This window comes from Aethalodelphis obliquidens, unplaced genomic scaffold (genome assembly GCF_003676395.1).
Source record: "Aethalodelphis obliquidens isolate GAN/ISIS:26980383/991018 unplaced genomic scaffold, ASM367639v1 scaffold56, whole genome shotgun sequence".
Classification (NCBI taxonomy): domain Eukaryota; kingdom Metazoa; phylum Chordata; class Mammalia; order Artiodactyla; family Delphinidae; genus Aethalodelphis; species Aethalodelphis obliquidens.
Genome location: NW_020838000.1, coordinates 11,109,299 through 11,130,090, shown reverse-complemented (window position 1 = coordinate 11,130,090; position 20,792 = coordinate 11,109,299). Strand labels below are relative to the sequence as shown.

General features: G+C 41.0%; 1 protein-coding gene across 1 annotated transcript in view; it reads right to left on the bottom strand.

The window, feature by feature from the left end:
• The window catches only part of COL6A5 (collagen type VI alpha 5 chain), a 107,382-nt gene extending 86,793 nt beyond the window's left edge, over positions 1-20,589 (bottom strand). The window contains exons 1-5 of the mRNA XM_027086596.1: positions 20,523-20,589; positions 19,019-19,609; positions 14,949-15,581; positions 9,353-9,913; positions 1,605-2,159 (exon numbers count right to left, since the gene is read on the bottom strand). Of these exons, the coding sequence (XP_026942397.1) occupies positions 1,605-2,159; positions 9,353-9,913; positions 14,949-15,581; positions 19,019-19,609; positions 20,523-20,589 (2,407 nt within the window). The remainder of the gene's footprint in view (positions 1-1,604; positions 2,160-9,352; positions 9,914-14,948; positions 15,582-19,018; positions 19,610-20,522) is intronic.
• Between the last annotated feature and the right edge of the window lie 203 nt (positions 20,590-20,792).

Sequence of the window (20,792 nt, the reverse complement as noted above, 5' to 3'; positions counted from 1 at the left end):
CATCTTCTAGTAGATAAACTTTCCCGTGTGCACCATGCCTCTTTGAATTTACATGTATTCCTTCCCCTGACTTCTCAAATTGGAACCCAGAAAAGCCCATGTAGGGGGAGAGCTAAGTCTCCTGTCACCTCACCCCAGCCCCAAGCCCTCTTCCACATTAGAAGCCAAGCAACCACTCTGGCTCAGTCTCCAAAGTGTGAGCTTGTTTCCACTCTTTTCCTTCCCTAAGTAACTTAAGCACATGTTTCCTAAAGGTTCACCCTCCACCTGCCTATCTTACCTCCAATCCTTATTTCTGGCAATGAACCCTCAAAATTTCAAGTCTCATCCACTGTGGATGAGCCCAGGCTACATCAGAAAAACAACCCAGTGTGATTTGGTGACTAGTCATAACTTGATAAATATTTATGAATTGATCTAATGTATAAATCAGCTAAAAGTTCACCTCATGCTATAGAGAAGGTCTCCACAAACATTACATTTCTCAAAATGAAGAAAGGCCGGAAAGAGCCCTTTGGATTTCAAAGGTGGGGCCGTGGCCTTAAGGTAAGCCTTTCTTAGAATGTGTCTACAATCCCAAGGGTTTGGAAATCACTGCCATTCTTGGAGGAAGAAAAAAAATTCCAGTTAAGCTGTTCCAAGAGAAATCTTAGAGCTACTGCCTAAAGCTCAGAGTTTACACTAGGACACCTTATTTGTTAACTTTCTGAAATTTTGAAACACATAATCCTGAAGAACGAAGTCCAGAGGAGGCCTCTGTTGCCAGAGGAACAATATACAGTTACTAATGCTTTGGTTTGTTCCCTTAGTTGTATCCAAAACACAGATAACAACAGCACATGGTAGATTTAAAAGCACAGGTGCTGTTAATCTTACATGTGGATTTATAGCAAGTTCTTACTCGAGTCATTAAAATTGATGGGCTCAAACGGAAGGTTGTTCAATTCAATTTGAAAAGGATTACAGTTTGTCAGATAAAAGTGATGACCCCAAGCAATTGTTTTAAAAAGAAGTAGCAAATTAAAATTTTACAAAGGGATAGATACACAAACAGCTGATGCATGATACTTAGCTGATAGAGGGTAAGAGAATAATGTGAAGTAATGAAAATATACACTATAACTTTAAAATACAGAGGGTTTTTGTTAGGGGGATACTGTGCTTAGGATATTGGTTTTAATTTAACTAAGAGGAAGATGAATTTGTATTTCAATTTACTGCTTAACAATGGTTATAGGTAGCCAAGAAACAATTTGGGGAATCATTTGGGATTAAAAATTGGCTCTGGAAAATCTAGTATGCAGGTATTAAAGAGTTGGGAATTTAATGTAAAATTCTGAGACCTTCTTAGAATATATTTAAAGTCATCAAAATCAGAGTACATTTTGCCAAATTAGCTGACAAAACTGTTATTCTAGAATATATCTTGGTATTTTGTATATATGTTCCTGAGGTCATGGGTATATTAACATAGCATAGATAAGATCAAAATTTAATATCAAAGTCCAGTTGGAGGCCAAGCCCAGTGTCCAAGTCACTGTTCACCCCACTATAAAGTCAACAGCTCACACCCTTGAGTCCTGAAGGATAACAGGGTCACTTACCATGAAGAGCACACACGCGGAAGATGAGTTTACTCTCTATTGTCTTTAGATCATCGAAGTTCTCAACTTGGAAGACCAGGCTGCCGTCCCCACTGATCTCCTCCAGCTGAGATCTATTGGCCCCATACACCCCCACAGAGAAGATGACCACACCTTTGTCCCGAAGAGCTTTTGCAGGGTCTATCACATCATCTTGGGCTTCTCCATCAGTGATGAGGATGAGAAACTTTTTGACCATTGAACGGCCCCCCTTGGGCTCAGTGAAGTATGGATCCACAAAGGTTAGTGCACTTCCAGTCAAAGTGTTTTTGTTGATGGGAGACATTCTGTTTATTGCATCAGAAATTTCTTTTTGTGTATAGTATTTATCAAGATGGAATTCTTCCCTATTATGATCACTGAATTGAATGACACCAACTCGGGTTTTGTCTGGGCCAATCTGAACCTTAGCTAACAGGTTTTTCATGAAGGTTTTCATTTTCCCAAAATTTTCATATCCTATACTGCCAGAACCATCCACCAGAAACATGATATCGACCTTCATGTATTCACATCCTGCATGTAATCAAAAAGACCAGAAATAAACCAGGTTGGAATTGTCCTCAGAATGTATAAAAGACAGTAAAGCAGAAATAAATCCTTTAATCAGAAAATATCTAAAATTAACTCAAGCAACTTCCATTGCATTTGAAAATTTTATCTGCTTCTTTTGTAGAAGCCTGCTGACTAGAACCTTAAATCAGAAATTCATTGAAGATTACCTAAGAAGTTTTAGAGAAGAAATACAACTTCAAAAGTATATATTTATTCACTCACTTATGCATATATGCATTATGCATTTATTCATTCATAATTCTTGAAGTTTATGAAACAGAAAGTATCAGGCCATACATTAAGGATGCAATGGTGATCAAAAAAGGACAGAGAAAAGTAAGCAATTTTTGTCACTAATATGACTAATATTCCAGGGTTTTATGTATATTCTTGAAACACAAATTTCCAGGTAATCCTTATATAGCATTATTTTCTGGGATAATTTAAAGTGATTTGAGGGGGGACCTTCAAGATGGCAGAGGAGTAAGATGTGGAGATCACCTTCCTCTCCACAAATACATCAAAAATATATCTACATGTAGAACAACTCCTATTGAATGCTGACAAAAGAAAAAAACAGAGACAAAAGAATAGGGACGGGACCTGCACCTCTGGGAGGGAGCTGTGAAGGAGGAAAAGTTTCCACATGCTAGGAAGCCCCTTCACTGGCAGAGACGGGGGGTGGAAGGGGGAAGCTTTGGAGCCATGGAGGAGAGCGCAGCAACAGGGGTGCAGAGGACAAAGAGGAGAGATCCCCTCAAAGAGGATCAGTGCTGACCAGCACTCACCAGCCTGAGAGGGCTGTCTGCTGACCCACCGGGATGGGTGGGGGCTGAGAGCTGAGGTTTCAGCTTCGGAGGTCAGATCCCAGGGAGAGGACTGGTGTTAGCTGCCTGAACACAGCCTGAAGGGGGCTAGTGTGCCACAGTTAGCCGGGAGGGAGTCTGGGAAAAAGTCTGGACCTGCCTAACAGGCAAGAGATAATTGTTTTGGGGTGCACGAGGAGAGGGGATTCCTTCCCTGTCTGCCCACAGAAGGCAGAGCACCACCTAAATGAGCTCCAGAGATGGGTGCGAGCTGTAGATATCAGCTCGGACCACAGAGATGGGCATGAAATGCTAATGCTGCTGCTGCAGCCACCAAGAATCCTGTGTGCAAGCACAGGTCACTATCCACACCCCCCCAGGAGCCTGTGCAGCCTACCACTGCCAGGGTCCCATGACCCAGGGACAACTTCCCTGGGAGAACACATGGTGCACCTCAGGCTGTTTCAATATCATGGCAGCCTCTGCCACTGCAGCCTCGCCCTGCGTTCCAATTATAACTACCGTACCGCCCCCTACCCCCAGCCTGAATCAGCCAGAGACATATAATCAGCTGCTGCTTTAACCCTGTCCTGTCTGGGTGGGAACAGATTCCTGAGGGTGACCTACATGTAGAGGCGGGGCCAAAACCAAAGCTGAACCCCAGGAGCTGTGCAAACAAAGAAGACAAAGGGAAATCTGTCCATTCAGCATCAGGAGCAGTGGATTAAATCCCCACAATCAACTTAATGTACCCTGCATCTGTGGAATATCTGAACAGACAATGAATCATCCCAAAAATGAGGCGGTGGACTTTGGGAGCAAATGTAGACTTGGGTTTGCTGTCTGCAACTGACTGGTTTCTGATTTTTATGTTTATCTTATTATAGTCTTCAGCACTTGTTATCATCGGTAGATTGGTTTATTGGTTTTATTTCTCTCTTCTTTTTATTATTTTTTTTTATTTGAATAATTTTTAAAATTATTTAAAAAATTTTTTTCTTTTACTTTTTCTCCCTTTTCTTCTGAGCCATGTGGCTTACAAGATCTTGGTGCTCCCGCCTGGTGTCAGGCATGGACCACTGTGGCGGGAGAGTTGAGTGCAGGACATTGGACGACCAGAGGCCTCCAGGCCCCACATAATATCAATATGTGAGAGCTCTCCCAGATATCGCCATCTCAATGGTAAGACCCAGTTCCACCCAATGGTCAGCAAGCTCCAGTGCTCGATGCCCTGTGCCAAACAACTAGCAAGACAGGAAAACAACTCCACCCATTAGCAGAGAGTCTGCCTAAAATCATACTAAGTTCACAGACACCTAAAAACACACCACTGCATGCAGCCATGACCACCAGAAAGACAGGATCCAGCCCCACCCACCAGAAGACTGGCACCAGTCCCCTCCACCAGGGAGCCTACACAAGCCACTGAACCAACCTCACCCACTGGGGACAGACACCAAAAACAATGGGAACTATGAACCTGCAGCTTGTGAAAAGGAGACCCCAAACACAGTAAGTTAGACAAAATGAGAAGACAGACAAATATGCAGCAGATGAAGGAGCAAGGTAAAAACCCACCAGACCTAACAAATGAAGAGGAAATAGGCAGTCTACCTGAAAAAGAATTCAGAGTGATGATGGTAAAGACGATCCAACATCTTAGAATTACAAGGGAGAAAATACAAGAAACATTTAAGAAGGACCTAGAAGAACTAAAGAGCAAACAAACAATGATGAATAATATAATAAATGAAAGTAAAAATTCTCTACAAGGAACCAAGAGCAGAATAACTGAGGCAGAAGAATGGATAAGTGACCTGGAAGATAAAATAGTGGAAATAACTACTGCAGAGCAGAATAAAGTAAAAAGAATGAAAAGAATTGAGGACAGTCTCAGAGATCTCTGGGACAACATTAAATGTACTAACATTTGAATTACAGTGGTCTCAGAAGAAGAGGAGGAAAAGAAAGGGTCTGAGAAGATAACTTGAAGAGATTATACTTGAAAACTTCACTAATATGGGAGGCTTCCCTGGTGGTGCAGTGGTTGAGAGTCCACCTGCCGATGCAGGGGGCATGGGTTCGTGCCCCGGTCTGGGAAGATCCCACATGCTGTGAACCGACTAGGCCCGTGAGCCATGGCCACTGAGCCTGCGTGTCTGGAGCCTGTGCTGCACAACGGGACAGGCCACAACAGTGAGAGGCCCGCGTACCGCAAAAAAAAAAAAAAAAAACTTCACTAATATGGAAAAGGAAATAGTCAATCAAGTTCAGGAAGCACAAAGAGTCCCATACAGGATAAATCCAAGGAGAAACATGCCAAGACACATATTAAGCAAGCTATCAAAAATTAAATACAAAGAAAAAATATTAAAAGCAGCAAGGGAAAAGCAACAAATAACATACAAGGGAATCCCCATAAGGTTAACAGCTAATCTTTCAGCAGAAACTCTGCAAGCCAGAAGGGAGTAGCAGGACATATTTAAAGTGATGAGAACAAAAACTACAACCAAGATTGCTCTACCCAGCAAGGATCTCATTCAGATTCGAATGGAGAAAATAAAACCTTTAGAGACAAGCAAAAGTTAAGAGAATTCAGTACCACCAAACCCTCTTGCACTGTTGGTGGGAATGTAAATTGATACAGCCACTATGGAGAACAGTATGGAGGTTCCTTCAAAAACTAAAAATAGAACTACCATACGACCCAGCAATCCCACTACAGGGCATATACCTTGAGCAAACCATAATCCAAAAACAGTCATATACCACAGTGTTCATTGCAGCTCTATTTACAATAGTCAGGACATGGAAGCAACCTAAGTGTCCATCAACAGATGAATGGATAAAGAAGATATGGCACATATATACAATGGAATATTACTCAGCCATAAAAAGAAACAAAATTGAGTTATTTGTAGTGTGGTGGATGGACCTAGAGTCTGTCATACAGAATGAAGTAAGTCAGAAAGAGAAAAACAAATACCGTATGCTGGCACATATATATGGAATCTAAAAAAAAAAAAAGTTTCTGACTAACCTAGGGGCAGGACAGGAATAAACATGCAGACGTTTAGAATGGACTTGAGGATGCTGGGAGGGGGAAGGGTAAGCTGGGAAGAAGTGAAAGAGTAGCATTGACATATATATATTACCAAATGTAAAATAGATAGTTAATGGGAATTAGCTGCCTAGCACGGGGAGATCAGCTCAGTGCTTTTTGACCAGTTGAAGGGGTGGGATAAGGAGTGTGGGAGGGAGATGCAAGAGGGAGGGGATATGGGGATATGTATATATATAGCTGATTCACTTTGTTATACAGCAGAAACTAACCCAACATTGTAAAGCAATTATACTCCAATAAAGATGTTAAAAAAATAAAGTGATTTGATAAACTCTACAAATCAATATTAGAAATTTAGGTGAAAAATTTTTACTAGAGATAATAAGTACATTAGTAAGCACATATCCATTCAACATGGACTGTTCCTTTATTTATACATAAAATTTGTAGATACCCTACTGACTGGAAGTGGACATTTATATGCATATATATGTATCTGTACATATATACACGCATAGAAGACCAATTTCTATAAGCCATAAAAAAGTGTTATTAATTCATGGTGCAGGAGTTGTGTGTGTATATATATACATATATATGTACCATAGTATATATTTATATCACATATTCTATATATAGTGTAAATATATTTTCTTTAGCATGTATCTCCTTAGTCTTAACGCTTTTGTCTATCTGTTATCACTGCCATTCTTTTACCAGCCCCTCCCTCAATACTCACAGAATCTATCCCATAGTATTTGAAAATGTATCATCATTTTCAAATGATGATACATTTGAAAACGATGATACAGTATCAGCCATAGAAGAATTAAAAGATGCTATCTGTTTTCTAATAACTTGTATAAGGCTCACCAGAGGGTATTAAAACCATCATTTGAGATCCATGCTGCCCTGGAGCCATTTTGAAAGTTGTAAATAGGGAAGTTCCTGAAGACGTTTGTGGCCTTGGCAAAGCCCCAGCTCTGCGAAGTGTGGAAGGTTCTCTTCCATGAACACATGTCAAAAGAGGAGACTTTTACCCGTGGTTCAGTATTCACAGGATCTACCTCCTCATCTCAATTTGTCATGGAAGCCACTCTGGCCCTCTACCATCTCCCACTCTTCCACGTCAATAAAAGAGTTTCAACTAGGCAGATGGTTGCCCAGGTAAAGACTATATTTGCCAGGCTTCGTTGAAGCTAGATGTGGCCCTGTGACTAAGTTCTTGCTAGTAGATATTAGCAGGACTGATTTGGCCACTTCTGGGACTTAACAATAAAACAATTGAGCATGGTGGGCTCCCCTGGCCCTATCTCCCTTTCCACAAATGCAGGGTAATGAACCAGCCTCTTTGCTAGACCTGGACTGCTTACCCTGGACTATTACACAAAAGAGAAACAATATTCTATGTTGTGTAGTTTAGGGTCTTTTTGCTAGAACCACTTAACCTGCTCCTGAACAAATACACAGTGTCATTCCATCCACATGTGCTCTGAGACCAGTCAGTGGTTTCCAGGCCCTCCAGCATAGGGTCCTTAATTTTCCTGCCTCTCTATTCACCATATTATGGCTCATTTCCTTGTCCACAGTTTGTCTCCTCCCTCAGGTGTGCCAGGGTTTTGGCACCTGAACTGCAACTACCTGATCAACAAAAAAACGTACTGTCTTTCTTCAGATTGGTCCATGACTTTCTCCCTTGAGAAGACCTGAAGTACAATCTATTTTAGGTTTCCTGAAACCCTTTTACTTTCCTTGGCATCAACTCCAGGAAACGTCAGGGAATCTGTACTCTTACACTCATTCTAAGACATCCTGAAAACCCTACTCTACTACTGTCCATAACAGGAAGAAAAAAATCAATAAAGTTGTGATTTAGGATTTTGCTGTTAATGCTACTTATTTGCTAGTTTATTTTTATTTGGATTTTAGTGACTCAGAAAAAATTCTAACACATTTTCACTTTTGTAAGTTCAAGTAAGTTAGAATTCTTTTCCTTTCCACATCAGTGAACACCTTGACCAACTTTTAAAATAGCCACGTTTTATGTAGCGCTTACCATGGGCTAAGCCCTCTTTTAAGTGCCCTGCATGTATTAGTACCTTTAGGCTTCACAATATGCCTACACATATGGGACAAAGGCAGGTAGACAGTAAGTAACCCATTCAAGGTCCACAGCCAATAATTGATAAATCTGGGTTGTGAACTTTGATGCTTTGACTCCATCATCCTTTATCTTAATCAGTAAGTAACATGACTCTTGGCAGACGATATTTTCAGGTGCTAATACTTGCAGTCAACACACACCATCTTCAATTAGTAAGTGGCTATTATTAGTTTTTAAAATTTTATTGAAGTATAGTTGATTAAAAATGTCATATATACTTTTTCAGATTCTTTTCCCTTATAGGTTATTACAAAATATTGAGTAAAAGTCCCCTGTGCTATACAGTAGTAGGTTCTTGTTGTTTATTTTATATATAGTAGTGTGTATGTGTTAAAACTAACCTCCTAAATTATCCCTCCTTGCCTTTTCCCCTTGGTAATCATAAGTTTGTTTTCTATGTCTGTGGGTCTATTTCTGTTTTGTAAATAAGTTCATTTGTATCTTTTTTTTAGATAAATGGCTATTACTAAAAAGAGAAATAACAATCAGGTGCAGGAATTTGCACATTGTTCTTCCTTACTTCTGTTACTTAATTTTTGGTCAGAACAAAAATGCAAATACGTGTTTCTGTTATAAATAAAAATAAGCAAGGGTTACATATGTCCTAGGTGTGCATTCATAATAGAGAAATAATGGTTGGTGTTTATTATGCTAAACCTATACAGATACTCTGATGTAGGTATTATCCTCATTTTCCAGACGAGGAAGTGCAAGGTTCAAGCAGTGAAGTGAGTTGAACCCTAATCTACTTAAAGCCAGTGCCCATTTTCTTTCCACTGTCCTCATCTGCCTGAATTAGTGTGTACACACACACAAACACACACATACACAAATATAAAGTTTCTTATCCTCCATAGCAGTGGGCTTTGTCAAAGCAACGACATTCTTAGCAACCTTCACACTTATGGCTTTCGAGATGGCCTTAGGGCAGCTGTCTATATAGGGATTCTCCAACCTTGGAAATTGGCTTAAAATGAGGGGCTGAATTCCTCCACAGTTATAAAGGAAGTTAGCAAAATGTGAGCCAGACAACTGGTCACGTCATTCCTTGTTTCGGCCTATTAGTCTGCCTGAAGCAACCAACGAAGTACAGAGAATAAAGCCTTTTACTTTTGCTTACCTTTCTCAGTGCAGATGCTGCGAACAACTTCATTTTTGATGCTTTTTAAAGAATCAAAGTTCTGCCCAAAGTGAACCCTTTCCTCTGCCCCAGCAATTTGTTGCAGTTGTGTTCTGTTAGCCTCACCAATGCCGACCATGTGGATGGTGATGTGTTCAGCCCTTAGTCTCTCAGCAGGTTCCAGGACACCATCCGTGAACTTCCCATCAGTCAACACAATGAGGTAACAGGGTACCTCATTCATCCTCTGCTTCCTTCCCTTCCTTATTAGTGGCAGAATGAAATCCAGGGCTGCCCCAGTAAGAGTTCTGCCTCCAAGTTGCTTGATGTTAGAAACAGCCTTTCTTAATGCCACAGCATTAGGATAGTCATTGATATCAAATTCCACTTCCTTCTTGTGGGAATACTGCACAGCTCCAACTCGGACTTTGTCTGGGCCGATGCTAAACATCTCTATCACCGCCAACATAAATTCCTTGATTTGCTCAAAGTGTTTATTCTGAATGCTGCTTGAGCCATCAATGAGGAAATAGAGATCTGCTTCTTTTGTATCTACACAGCCTGAAGAAAAATGGAAAGCAGAAATTGCATTCTCTGTTAACTATAGAGAAACTGGAGAGAACATTGCAGGAGGGTTTGGAGAGGAGGATGAGGCTGCGAAGGTTCTAAAGAATGAGAGCACTTCAGGTTTGCACGGAGCCTGGACACTTCGCTGCGCACATTCATACCCATTTTCTCCTTTGAAATTTACCACAACCTTCTGAGGAAATTGAAACTGAATGAGGCCTAGTGGTTTTTCTGAGGTCACACAGCCAGTGAATTAAAGAGTAAGGACAAGATTCCCAAGTCTCCAGGCTTTTAGTTAAAATTGTTTTTCTCGTATTGACACCTAGCTTTTTAGTTTATGCCTTATCATTTCCTGAGAAATGACCTTCTGTTCTTACTTCCCCAATAACCTCTTCTGTCCAGGACAACTAGAATAATGTATTTAAAACTAGAACCAGATCATATTACTCTTCTGCTTAAATGATTTATCATTGTATTTAGAATTTAAAAATGAAAAATCAGCCGATCTTTCCCCCTTCTTTTCTCTCTGACCCTATTTCCAGCAATTCTTCATCTTCCTCACTGTGTTCCAGTGACACTGGGCTTCTACTGTACTCTAAATGTGCCCCAGGGCTTTTGCACCTACCTCTTTCCTGGAATATTTTTCCCCCGAAATCTTGATGGCTGGTTCCTTCCCACATCCTGGTCATGCCAATTCAAATGTCGGCTCTTTAGAAGGGCTTCCCTTCCAGCTAAAGCACATCAATCATTGTCTATTCTATTAACCTATTTTCCTTATGATGCCCATTACTTTCTGAAATTACCTATTCATTTGTTCATGAGCACAGCCTGTCTCCTGTCACAGAATGTCAGCTCCATGAGGGTGAGACTTTGCCTAGTTTTCTGCTTCTGCCCGGTAGGCCTGGTATATCACAGGATTTCAACAGAAAATTGTAAATAAAGGAGCTCTAAATGTTCCTTCCTTTGTTGAGCAGCTTCTCTGAAAAAGTGCTTTCACTTTCCTAATAGTCTATTTACAACTCTATTTAACCATTTTTGAAATTGGGTAGAAGGAAAAGCATACCTTTAAAATTTATTTATGTGTACAATTACCTGGTTGAGTATGTGAAAAGGTCTTTAAAATACAACACAATTTAGTCATTTCAGAAATATTTTCTTTCTAGATAGCTTGTTGGCAATATATGGCTATTGACACTACTTCAGGCTATGAGGAGTTGGTCCTTAAGAAATCAGAAATACTGGAAATAAGCTTGACCCTGAGAATTAAACTATAAAATCTACATATAAATATTAGGGCAGGGACTACCCTGGTGGCACAGTGGTTAAGAATCTGCCTGTCAATGCAGGGGACACAGGTTCGAGCTCTGGTCCGGGAAGATCCCACATGCCACTAAGCAGCTAAGCCCATGTGCCACAACTACTGAGCCTGCACTCTAGAGCTCACGAGCCACAATTACTGAAGCCTGTGCACCTAGAGCCTGTGCTCCGCAGCAAGAGAAGCCACTGCAATGAGAAGCCCATGCACCACAACGAAGAGTAGCCCCCGCTTCCTGCAACTAGAGAAACCCCGAAGAGCTAACACAGCCAAAAATAAATTTATTTTTAAAAAAAGTATTAGGGCAAAGGTAAGCAGTTATCTGTAAAAGACAGGGGTGATGCCAGGCCACAAAAACTTGACAGCAACCAGAATGAATTGACTTATATATGTAATAAAGAAGAATGGTGGTCAGTAATGTGGAAGAGAAAAATTCGAGTCCGGGGGTAACAATGGCAATACCCATCCAACTCTGCCTGGGGCTGTGAGTCACATATTGCTATTAAAATGTGAATTTAAACTGATTAAAATTAAATAAAATTTAAAAGTCAGCTCCTCAGTTGCAAAAGCCACATTTCAGGTGCTTAAAAGTCCCATGTGGCTAGTGGCTATTATATTGGACAGTGTAATTACAGAATATATCCATATAAAAAGTTCAAATGGACAGGGTTGAAGAGAAATGTGTCTCCTGGCACAAGGTCTCACCTGCAGTTATACAGAGAGATAGACAGAGATGTAGATCTATATATTTGATTTTAAAATAGTCATTCCCCTGATTAAATACCACTAGACATTTCAGTCATAAAACTAACTCCCTTGCTCTGATTCCACATCATCCAGCAGTATTTTAATTACATTTTAGCTTCTAACTTGTCTATATGTCTACAGGGAGAGACTATGTTGCTCAGAGGACATGAATGTCTAGGTCCCTGGGCACTAATAGTTCCATTGCAGAGATAATCGTCAATCTTTTTTTATACATAGCCTCTTGGTTTGGTTAATGTGAGTCTTTCCTTGCTTTAATGAAGTTCTATTTAATAAATTGAATACCTAGTGGTGCCAAAGGTGGTGGATACAGCAGGGACTAAGTCAGTAGAGACTGGTTCTCTGTGTCTGACTGTTCTGAAACTACAAAGCTGGCCACCCCACTGTAGACCATGGCAAATTCACTGAGGCAGTGGTTATCAGATATTGCTAGAGTGAGTTTGCTGGGGAGTTTTCTAAAATCCAGGTGGCCTAGGCCCTACTCGCAGAGACGGAGTCATTGGGTTGGGCCACTGAATTATTAGCAAGCTCCTCAGGAAGTCCTGATAAATTTACAGCAGACACTTTTGGTGCTCCGCCTGTATCCCCTCAAATCCTTTACCATTTTTGTGTAACCAGTTCCCAGCACTTTCATTCCAATAGCTAGCACCTGTGTCTGTGGGTGGGTGGGCTGCTCTCGGGTTGTTGAAACCCTTTTTGCTTGGTATTAAACCAGAGGTGTCTGGAAATGTACATTCCCTTCTGTGTGCTGGAATATAAATTCTCCAGTTACATTGACCCCTGTCTAGGACAAATCTAAGGTTTAACCCACACTGTCTCTCAAATGGTCCTGTGGAATTGACCCTCCATGGGACTTACCATGGGGCTTATCATCCTGTCCTTCCTGGTCCCATATCTTCCCTTCTCTACCAATCTCCAGTTTTTCCTGGGTATATTTTTAATATATCAGTTTCACATGAATCCTTATCTGACATCTATATCTGAGGAACTCAATCTAAGTCAGGTACCAGTATTAGAGAGCCACTGAATTAATAAGAAGGCACTTACTGAGGCCTTATGGAAGATAAGGATGGCCCTTGTCCTAGCCTTGGTCCCATATCTTCCCATTTAGAAATTCTGTAATGACAATAATAGTTTTTTGTCACATAATTTCAAACTCTTTGAGAGAGACCGTGCTACACATCCCTCCTATGCCCTAAAAGTTGCTACTAGACCAAGGCAGCTGCCACTCTGAGAGACTCCTCTCTGTATCACTCAGGAGGTAATAGGGGACTGGTTTCTTGCTGCTGCCTTGTAATGTATATATGCAAGAGGAAATCAAGGGCTGGCCCAGGATTGCATCCTTAAACTTTCAATCGACTAATCTGAATTTAAAATTAGCCTTTAACATCATTGGAGGATTCTTTTCCATGTGAGTGCTGCCAAATTTGAGTTCCTATTGTTTGGAAGCATTTTATCTGCAGGGAAATGTCAGCAGATATCTCAGAATTAGATAAATTCGAAGTCACATCAAGTATCTTCTGGCAGTATGTCCTGGTATCTTTGAAAAGAACTTGGTAAAACTATAGCAGATTCGGTTGTGTATAAAGATATAAATACAATGATGATCCCTGCAAAACTTTTATAAGAGCAAAACATTGGCAATGACCTCTATATCCAACAATTTAGGATATGTTAAACAAATTATGTTATATCCATAGGACAGAATATTATTCCCAACCTAAAAAGAATATTGCCAAAAAAATTTAAGGAGATGGACAAAAGTTCATGTTATAAGGTTGATAGAAAAGTGAATAAGGCATATCATACCGGTTATCCCCAATAGCCATTCTCTTTTCTACACTAATTTAGTCCCCAATATTTGCCTAGGTACTTGGCTGCCCCAAGTAAAGACTATATTTTCTAGTTCTCATTTTTACAATGAAGAGTGACATGTGACTAAGTTCTGGCCAATAGGATGTAAGCAAAGATGGTGAGTGTAATTCCTGGGAATAACCTTGAAGAAAAAGAGGGGGAAACCTGCCTTTTCCTTCTCTTTTATAATTCTTGTTGCTGGATGTGAATGTAATGCCAGCAGCAGTTATCTTGGATTATAATGCTGGGAACAGAGACCACAAAGAGCAGAAAAATAACTTAGAAAGAGACAGGGTCCCTGACACAGTGCTGTACTACCCAGCTCCTTATACCTACCTTAGGACTTATTTGTGAAACAGAAAAAAAAATAGTTTTATCCTATTGAAATCATTGTTATTTTTTCTTTTGTTAGTCACACTCAGAAGTAATTGTAACTGATACAAGTTACCCAACAGTGTGCTCCTGCATGGTCTAATATGACAGCCATCAGCATGTAGCTATTAAAATAAAAATTAAATTAAATTAAAATTAAAACACAGTTCTTCAGTTCCATTAGCCTCATTCCAAGTGCTCAATAGCCAAGATTGGCTAGTGGTCGCCTTATCGAACAGTGAAGATAAAGAACATTTCTATCATTACAGAAAATTCTGTTTGACAGCACTGATACACATAATGTTACATCGTTTTTTAAGAAATGTGTATGCATGTGTTTGTGTGTACATGAGTGTAGAGACAGAAAATAGACTGAAAGATAAGAGAAATAAATGATAAGAATGGCTTTATCTGAAAGATAAGATCACAGGTGATTTTATTTTCTTTATGTTCATCAACACTATCAAATTATTTTATAATTAACATTTTGTATATTTTATTGAGGTATGATTTACATGCTTAAAACATTCATCCACTGCAATCATTCAATGATTTTTAGGAAATTCATAAAGTTGTGCAACCATCACCAAAATCTAGTTTTAGAACATTTTCATAACTCCTAAAGTTCCCTTACCCAATTACAACAAGTCCTCACTCCTGCCCCAGCCCTAGACAACTGCTCATATTATTTTTATACTATGAAAAGGATTTTTAAAGACATACCAGTTTTATCAAGTTCCATTTGTTCAGCATGAGTTGAAATTTGGGACCATATTTCATTCTGGAGCTTTTTCAAGAACTTCTTACTGTAAATTTCCAAGTCTGCATAGGACTTCATCATGGAGATGGTCTGTCCTGGAGGATAAGATGCTATTTCTTCTAACTGGGTCTTGTTGGCCCCTTGGATGCCCATGGCAAACACAGTTACATCCTCCAGGCGGAGATTCAGTGCAGCCTCACGCACCTTGTCATCTGATGGTCTGTCAGTGACCAGGACTGCAATCTGGGGCACTCCCTGTGCCCTTCTGCTGCCACTTGATGCTGAGAAGCCTTCTCTCCTCATCTTCTCAATGGCAGCACCAGCACTGGATTTCCCAGCCCGCAGAGAAAGCTTCTGGATTTGCTTCTGAAATTCAGATTGGGTTGTGCTTGAGCTCAGAGGAGAAAAAGTCTGAACTCTGTCACTGTAACTCATAAGACCAAGCCGCAGGCATTTGTCTTTCACATCCATGGAGGAGGTGATATTCTTCAGGAAGTTCTGCAGGTTCCTTAGATTCTGTTTTGTCCCAACAGACTCATCCACCAGGAACATGAGGTCGGCAAGCGAATCTTTCTGACAGGTCCTGGGGAAGGGGACTATGGAGGGAGAAAAAGTAGGAATGTTAGTACACACCTCTGGCCCAGACTGAGAAAGGCACTCTACAGATTGTCAGAAGGCATTAGTGAAAATAGAGGCAGTCATGATGGATGCAGTTAGCATTTTTTTTAGTGAACAAAGGATAAAAATTCTCAGCAAAATTTACATTGGCCATTGACTTCAGAGGATTTGCAATGCTCTTCCCTCTGTCTGAAGAATGCTTATTATGATTTTCCTACCACATCTCATCAGCATGTTCTTCATGAGCACCATCACCACCAGTATGACTACCACCACCACTACTACCACCAACAGCAACCACCTCCACCACCACCACCATCACCACCACTACCACCTCTACCTCCACCTCCACTACTACTTCCACCTGTACAACCTCTACCACCACCTCTGCCACCACCATGGTCTTCATGACCACCATCACCACCAGTATGACTACCACCATCACCTCCACCACCACCACCACCTCTACCACCACTACCCCTCATCTTCAGCAACTCCACCACCTGAACTTCCAACACTATCACCACCACCACCTCCAAGTCCACCACTACCAGTATGAACCACCACCACAATCACCACCACCACTTTCAAATGCTGAAATACAGGCATAAATTAGTCGAAATATACCTGACTTCAGGGAGCTCACATTCTATGGGGAGGACAGATAAATAAATTATGCTATTTCAGACCATAATAAATGCTAACAAGGAAATAAAATAGGTGACTCAATTGAGTTACCCTATGTTGGGGATGTGGGATGAGAACTAATTGATCTGAGACATAAAAAGTCAGGGAAGACCTCTCTGAAAGGATTACATTTGGGTTGAGAAAGATGAAGAGAAAGATTGAACTACACATTGTGTGAAAGGAAGAAGAATTCTGGCAGAAAGAAAAGCGAGAAATAGAAACAAGCAAAAGCCCAGAGTAGCCGGAGCCAATGAGTGAGGGGAACAATGATGGATGAGGTCAGAGGGAAGTAGGGCCCAATCATATGGGGCTCAGATGATCTTATTTAAATCTTTTAAATATCACCCTAGTTCCTGAGGGGAGATAATGAATTCATTAAAAAACAATTGCCCTACTCCAGGAAAGAGATAATGGTTCTTGGACAAGAATAAAGCAGGTAAGACAGAACAACAAGAGTAGTTTTGATACATGAATTAGAGACAGAACAGAGAGGACTTGATGATAAATTAGATATGAGTATTGGGAGACAAAAAGGAAGTGGTGAAAACTCCTGGGTTTTTGGCCTGAACAACTGAGTGGATACTAGTGGTATCTTTTTCCAAGATAGGGGAGATAGTGGGAAGAACAGGTTGGAGGGAGAAGTCAAGAGCTCCATTTCAGACATGCTAAGTTTGGGATACTATTGAAGATGCCAGGTAAGCAGTTGGTTGTATAAATCTGGAATCCACAGGAGAGTATACCACATGCACAGAATGCCCACTCCAGGAACAGGTGGAGGAGCCAAAACTGTGGGGGGTGTAGCCAAGAGATAAGCTCAATCTTGCCAAGAACTATCCACAGGATTGTGAGCTCTAGAAGCCAGAAGGCATGTCTTACTTATCTCTATCTCTCCAGTACCTGGTACCTGGTGGGAGCTCAGAACAATTTGTGGAATTATAGTAATTCTCATAAATCTACCGATGTACTCTGAACCTCACATAGTTGGCTAAAACAAACTTACAGCATGGCCCACTCAGCTCAGTATTTATTTGCAAAGAGCTATTACTATTAATGACAGTAAACTGCCAAAATCCATACAAGTCATCTCACCCATATTGTAAGGTAGATATTAATATCCTCACTTTATAGGTAAGGAAACTGAAGCTCAGAGGTTAAGTAACTTACTCAAGGTCTTTAGCAGCCAAGCCAGGGTTTGAACCCAGACTCCAAAGCCCTTACTCTTAACCTCTAAAGGCAAGGATAGGGTCTTGACAAACAAAACCTTGTTGTACTGTATACTACTGTGAAATAAATTAGGAGGAGTGAGAGAAACACAGATCAGTACACAAAGCCTTCTAAGAAGGTGGTAAAGTCCTATGGTCTTGGAGAGCTCAGGCTACCTACAGGGTTGTAAGATTTCCAAGGTCCCCAGGGTGAAGGGTCACAGGAAAGTTTTTTTCTCTGGGAAGAGAAGCACATGTGCTGTAAGAACTTGTTATTTCCCCCAAGGCAGGAAGAGTGAGGGATGGGAAGAGTGGAGGTAAAAGTACTCCCTGATGCTTCAGGGGGCAGCACTAACTGTGACAGAGCCTTCCAGATACTTACCCAAACCCATTTCCTCTTCTTGCTCATAGGCCTAGACCTGATTTCTCAGCCTCACCTGCCATTAGGTGTGGCCATGGGACTAAGATCTGGCTAATGAAATGTGAGCAGAAGTACTGTGTGTCTCTTCCAAGCTTAGCCCATAAAACCACATCTTGAGTGACGTTCCATCTTTTTTCCCTTCCACCAGCTCTATACCAATTCCCAAGGTACCTTGAAAGTAACATTTGAAGATGAAAGAGCCACCACCAACCTAATTATCTAAATAGAAGGAAGACAACTTGAACACTGGCCCTATAGCATTACAAGGGAAATAAATAAACTTCTTATGATTCAGGAAGTCTATTTGTTATTAAGGTCTAGGCTGGTCTGACTGCAAAATCAACCCATAGTGATAGCCAAGGAATTGGTGAATGATAGAGCAGGAAAAAATTTCAAGATCATTCCAACTCTCATATCTTACAAAGGAGGATGCTGATGCCAGGCTCAGAGAGATGAAATCACTTCCTCAAGTTCACAGTCAGCTAGTGGTATTGTCTGGACCTCTTGACCTGTGGTCAGGGCACTTTGTACCAAACCAGGTGGCTTCCTCAAGTCTTAGAACAAGATAGCACCCACTCAGAATAGCCCCTCATCAACAATAGAGCACAGAGGCAGCCAGGAAGACCTATTTTGCTGGGGGCTCTTTCTACATCACTCTGGAGACAATGGCTGGGGCCTCTCATCAGTGCAGCACACTTACTGGGCACCTCCCATGACTGTGTACTGGCCTGTTTCGTCTGTTCATCAACAGTGCATGTGTAGCTTCCTGTTTCACTTTACCCTTTCTTTACTAATGCTTTCTAGGATTACCTCCCACATAAACTACTTGTACTCTAGGGTCTTCTGTTTCAGGTCTTCATGGAGAACCTGCTTAAGACATAAATAAAGCATTTTTCAAATGAGAAGCTGTAAGTCATGGGGGTAAAAGTAGCCCTCCTTTCAGCCTAGGGGATCAAGACTGAAAGTTGATGAGAAGGAGGTCTTCTGCATTTCCACATGAAATACTGAGATTTCTGGTGAGTGGCACCATAGAGATAGTAGGAGATGGCTCTCTGGACCAGATTACATGGGGATGGGACACCTCTTCAACCAAGGGATTCCTTACCTACTGTATGAGAGTGGGCTGCTACCTCCTTGTACTGAGCCGCATCCTTGAGAATCTGCGTCATGTTTTGGGAGAACATGCTGAGATCTTGGACCGTCTGGAGGCTGTAGTGGAACTGGCCTGTGGCCATGGCCTTCAGAGTCTCCTCAGGTGTCCCCTGCAACCCCACTGAGATGATCCTCACCCCGTCACTGTGCAACGCCTTGGAGGCCTCTTCCACGGCATCCTCGGACTCAGCTGAAGCCAAGACCACCAGGATTGGAGGAAACTGTCTCCTGTCCCTCCCGTTTGAGAAGTAGGTCGTGTGCACCTCCCGGAGTGCATTCCCAATCCGCAGGGAACCGCCCAGGAACCTGAAGTTCTTCTTGAGGTGGTTCAACATGGGGCCTCTGCTCTTGAAGGTGCTGAGCTGGAATTCTCTGTGGAGCACGTTGCTGTACTGGGCCAGGCCCACACGATACTTATGGGCCTCTATGGGGAGGCTGCTGATCATCTTGTTGATGAATGTCTTCACAAATGGGAAGGATTTAATTCCCAGGTAGTTGGAGCTATCCACCAGAAACACCACGTCGGCATACTCAGGGCCTGGCCCTATCAAAATAAAATGACAACAAACGCTTTGGGTCAAGAGGGACAGTTTTTGTACTCGCCTATCAGTCAGTCATCAGCTGCAGACTTCTCCCAAGAACTGGAGAGAAGGAGTGGAGGGTTACGGGTAAGGTGGCTCTGGGAAAGCCAAGGGAAAATGTCCTGAGAAAGTGGGGTACAGCCATGAGCTATTACCATTGCAGGCAATATTCACAGCAGCTGGGAGTGGGGGAGTGTGTACCTGCCTCATAAAGAGAGTCTGGACAAGGGGAAGCACCAAGAGCATTGACTTTAGCAGTCATGGTCAGCCACCTCCATCCACCCAGTTAGTGATCTACTGGTAAATGTTTAACTAAGCAGGACATTTCTTTCAAAATGACCCTGAAATTCACTAGGAAGTGCTAGGGTAGCACAGTGCAGGGTTAAAAATACTTCTTTGAATGATGTTTTCAGTAATTACAGAAAAACCTAGCTTTCATATTCCATATATGCATGTATGGAATATGAAAGCTTCTATATTACTTTATATATATATATATATAAAATTTCCTCTGTGGTGTTCCTTTTATCGTTTTCTTTCATTTATTAAAGCCAAGGTGCAAACTGACCCACAAAACATATGGGTTGACTCTATTCATACAGACATGGAACATCAGGACTTCAGCAAATCAATGAATAATTAAAGTTTTTCTAGCCAGGTGTAGCATAATTCATGCATTTTGCCCATGGCTTTCCATCATCTTTGAGAGCTTACATTTGCTTGATAGAATATATTGCCAACTACAAATAAATGCTGTCTGCTTTGATTTGTTTAGTAAAGAAATAAATTCCTTGTTTCTATTTATTAAAATAAAGATTTGTTGAGACATAAAATATTTATTTTCCTAATAATAATAAGCATAAAATGTACTGGTACCTGGGCTCTGATATGTCAGTGTTTCAGTCCAAAGGATGAGAACAAATACAATTAACAGGATCTTCATTTTGTTAGTGACGTTTTCTTGCTTTTACTCTGTAAAAAATGTTATTTACAATATAAAAAATCTCATTGTCTAACAAGAAATAACTACTGGGAAAGTTGGTTTAGAGCACAATACACTGTAAACACTGTATTTGTCAATAATACCAGTAGTGTTTAAAACATTCATCAAGAGTTTGAGTATTTGTTGACAATAGATAATGCTAA